General features: G+C 39.6%; 1 protein-coding gene across 1 annotated transcript; it reads right to left on the reverse strand.

Moving 5' to 3' along the window:
- Positions 1 to 260: 260 nt before the first annotated feature.
- On the reverse strand, positions 261 to 3733 carry LOC114383794 (sucrose transport protein SUC8-like). The gene is made up of 4 exons (XM_028343533.1): positions 2369 to 3733; positions 1215 to 1278; positions 950 to 993; positions 261 to 809 (listed from the first exon to the last, which is right to left on the reverse strand). The coding sequence occupies exons 1-4, from the start codon at positions 3611 to 3613 to the stop codon at positions 627 to 629; spliced, it is 1536 nt and encodes a 511-aa protein (XP_028199334.1). The 5' UTR covers positions 3614 to 3733; the 3' UTR covers positions 261 to 626.
- Positions 3734 to 4043: the final 310 nt, after the last annotated feature.

Consider the following 4043-nt stretch of genomic DNA (forward strand, 5'->3'; position numbering starts at 1 on the left):
CTTAGCACCTTCTTCCGTAGAGGCTTAAAGTTTTGGGGCAGTAGCTCTGTTATGACTTATGAGTAATATTGTAAAGAATATATTGTATCAACAGTGAGAGAAAATAGCATTATTCAAATGAGAAATATTATTTTTATAACACTTTCTCATAATACTTTTTACATGTAAAGAAACAGATAAGTAAAGGAGAGAAAAGTATAAATAAGATAAGCAATGTGATAAGGAGAGATTAAGAGAAAAATAAATTATCAAAAAAGTACTTGAGAGAACATTGTAAAAAGTAGCATTTCCCTTATTATCATTAATTGATGTAAAGTCTTAAACTAAGACTCATCCTTAATCACCACATTCCTCTGAACACTGAAACAGACTAAAATTATATAAGAGGAAGGGTCTTCCAAGAAGTTCCAACCACTGCAATTATGTACAATCACACCAAACTCTGCAATTACTATGTTCAGTGGGTGCTACAAAAGTTACAAATGTAGCACTTGGTGGGTCTATTACATAATTACACACCAGCTTCAAATCAAAAGAGACTATCCAATTTTTCCTCTTTTATTACTGTTTTTTTTTTCTTTCTATTAAAGCAGGGGACAAAACTGAAACATGCAAAACTCCATTAACTAGTGAAAGCCCCCTGCCATCATGCTTGAAGCCTTGGCCTCATCAGCTGGCTTTGGAGTTGGCAGCAAGACAATCGCCATTATGGCGCTCAACGCGGCTGCCGCAGCACCCACCATGAAAGCCGGCAAGTTGCCACCACCAAACAAGGAATCCCAAGGACCACTTAATGCAGACACCACCATCTGTACATTCACATGTGTATACAACATAGTCAAATAATTGCCTATTAATAATATTATTATTCTTTATTTAGAATAATTTCTCCATATATGAATTAGACAAAGTAACTAAGGGAAAAATATATGAGTAAGTGGATTCTAACCTGTGGTACCACAATTGCAAGATTGAGAACTCCCAAAGATAAACCTGAAGCAAGAAAGAAATTAAGGTTAGTAAAAGTGTAAAACCCAATTGGCTACTTGAAATTGCCCACCCAAGTTTGAGGACAATTGAGTGTGTTTAGCAAAAACCAATTTGTGAAAAATAATTTTTTTAAAGTTACTTTTATAAAATACTTTATTAAGTATAAATCATTGTAAACTAAAATAATCTATTTCAAACAAGTTGTGAATTGGTGATTTGTTTACCTTGTCCTGCTCCTGAAGCGCTGCAGTATATTGATGCTAGAGCAAAAGGGACACTGAAAGTAATCTGAACACAAGAACAACAAAAGGTGTATATTAGTTTAAAGCAACTGGGTCATTATTCAAGGTTTTCAACTTTTTTCCATGCTTCAGTGTTTATAATTGTCCTGTAAACCTCGTTTTTTATGTGACTTCCTCTTCACATCAAGAATAAAGGTCATATGTCTATATTTCATTAAAAAAAAGAGTCATATATCTTTTATCATTTTTTAAATCTCTATTTGAATTATGCAAATATCAGACATAAATTAGGTAATACCTGCCAACATATTAAGACTGACATGAAGTCCAAACAGAAATTCCACCAGTCAAAACAGTCTACCTTTTAAGACTTTTCAAGATTCTTTATACAAAACTAATAATCAAGGAGATATAAATTTGTACTAAAATTTCTCTTGTCGCATCCATTCCTTGTATGTTTTCAATTTGCATTTTTGTCAACAAAATTTATTTGCTTATAAAATATATGCTTTAATATGTTAGTAGGTCCTTAAATTATTTTTAAAAAATTAAATAAGTCCTTAAAGAAACTAATGTTTTTGTAATCGATTATTTAGTTTTTCATACATTTTATAATTGAGTCCTTCAAATTAATAAAACTATCACAAATGGTTACTTTTATGATAGTTTCAAGATTTTATAAACTAACTTGAGTAACTCATTATAAAAAAGGACACAATTACAATTTTATTTTAATTTAAAAAACTAATTAAAATTTCAAAAAAAAAAACTCATGTATTAAACCAAAAAAAAAAAATAGCGCTAAAAATTTATTATATAAAATCATGTAAATAATATTACTGGGAAGGGCCCTACTGTACAACACCACCCACTAAAATTACCGTCCAGAATCATTTCCAACCAAGTACGAAGAAAAGTAAAACAAAAAGGAGAACTATATAATACCAAAAATTAATCAGACACGCTAATTAAATTTAAATTCCCCTAATGATGGTGTAATGATTTGAAATAATTTTTAAAAGAAAAAGCTAAAATTTGTTATTATTTGTTAATAAGTGTTAGTAATTACTACACAAAACGCAGTCGTTTAGTTCAGGCGTAGTTAGTTGAGAGAGAAGGGAGAGAGAAAACATTACCGCAAGAGGAACTCCAAGAACCCCAAAGAAAACCATGGACCCAACCACCACCCCCTCGGAGGGGTGGCCCACGGCGGCGGGGTTCATCCGGCGCTGGTGCTCCGCCACCTTGGTGATCACCACCGTCATTCCGAACCCAATCGCGAGAATAAAGTTCACAATCGCCCAAAGCCTCTTCACTCCCCCAACCATCTTCCCCAACGGCTCCACCGCCAACGACATGAAGCCCAACACGACGGCGTTTACCATCAGCCCTAACGATCCCACGCGCACTCCCTTCGCGTACGCGTCCTCCCCAGCAGTTCCACCGTAGACCTCACGACCCATCCAGTCAGTGTCGAAAAGGAAGTAAGGAAACCACCCCACCCAGTTCACAGCTGTGACCAGCATCAGCATCCACATCGGTCTCTTGAGCTCTTTCAGAGCACCGAAAAGCTGAAAGAAACAAGAGGGTTGAGTGGCATCATCCAGAGGAATTGCTTCAACTTGCTTGTCCTTAACGTAGAGCAGAGCAACAGTTGCTAAAAAGAGAAGCAGTAGGATCGAGAAAAAGAAACAGCTTTTTAAGTTTGCGCAGAAGACGTCACAGGCCTTGGTCTCCGTGAAGGGGAAGATCTTGTGGAGACCGCTGTAGGACCCTGCAGCATACCCAAGCACGTTGCCGACGGCCATGAAGAACGAGAAGAAACCGTTGGCGATTCTCGTTTTTTGCTGGTCGCCGGCAGCGAGGTCAGCTAAAAAGGCGCGGCAGGGTCCCTGGAGCATGTTGTTGGCCACGTCTAGGATCCAGAATCCTATGACGAAGACCCCAACTGCACGGGGTCGGGTTTTTTTAGTTATGTCGTCGCCAGCGGAGTGTCCTATGTCGGCCGCGTAGCCGATGAGGAACACGGCGATGGCGACGGCTAAGGCGCCTCCGAGGATGAAGGGGCGCCTTCGGCCGAAGCGAGAGGTGCAGTGGTCGCTGTAGTAGCCCACAATGGGCTGCACCACCAGCCCCGAGATGGGCCCACAGAGCCAGATGAAGGAGGCCGCCGCGTGGGGGACTCCTAAGAGCTGAACGTAGGGGGTTAAGAGAGACAGCTGCAGAGCCCACCCGAACTGTATGCCGGCGGCGATGGACGCCACCGCAAACATTTTTCGGAGTGGGCTCGCTTCGCCCGGCCCCCCCTCCAGACTAAGGGTGCTGGAAGTGTTGGAAGGTTTTGTTGGGTCGTTGGGTTTGGTGAGAGATGGCGCCTCCATGCTCAATACTCAATAATAATAATAATTAACCTCAAGAGAGAAACGTGGTTTCTCGCTCTCAAGGGTTCGAGGAGCAGGAACAATAGAAGATGTGTTGTGTAGAACCAAGGAGGGACTGGGGGGGTTTTATAGCGTGGACATGGAACTGTGACTTAAGATGTGTGGATATATGTAATTTTATGATAATGGATAATTTTAAGTTTATTATCCCTTTTTCGCTTAATTTAGGTTGCTTTGGTATATTACATGGAGAGAGTGAGAGAGTGAGAGAGAGAGAGAGTTTAAAATGCAAGCTGGTCCTATTCTCGCTGCTTCCTCGAACTGACGTGGGTTTTACTTTTATCCTTTCACACCCTTTAACTTTAATGCATGAATTTTGGTCTCCACGGTTAAACTTAAACATAGGATATTTACGAGTAGGAAAAGTGAT

Source organism: Glycine soja, chromosome 2 (assembly GCF_004193775.1).
Source record: "Glycine soja cultivar W05 chromosome 2, ASM419377v2, whole genome shotgun sequence".
NCBI lineage: Eukaryota > Viridiplantae > Streptophyta > Magnoliopsida > Fabales > Fabaceae > Glycine > Glycine soja.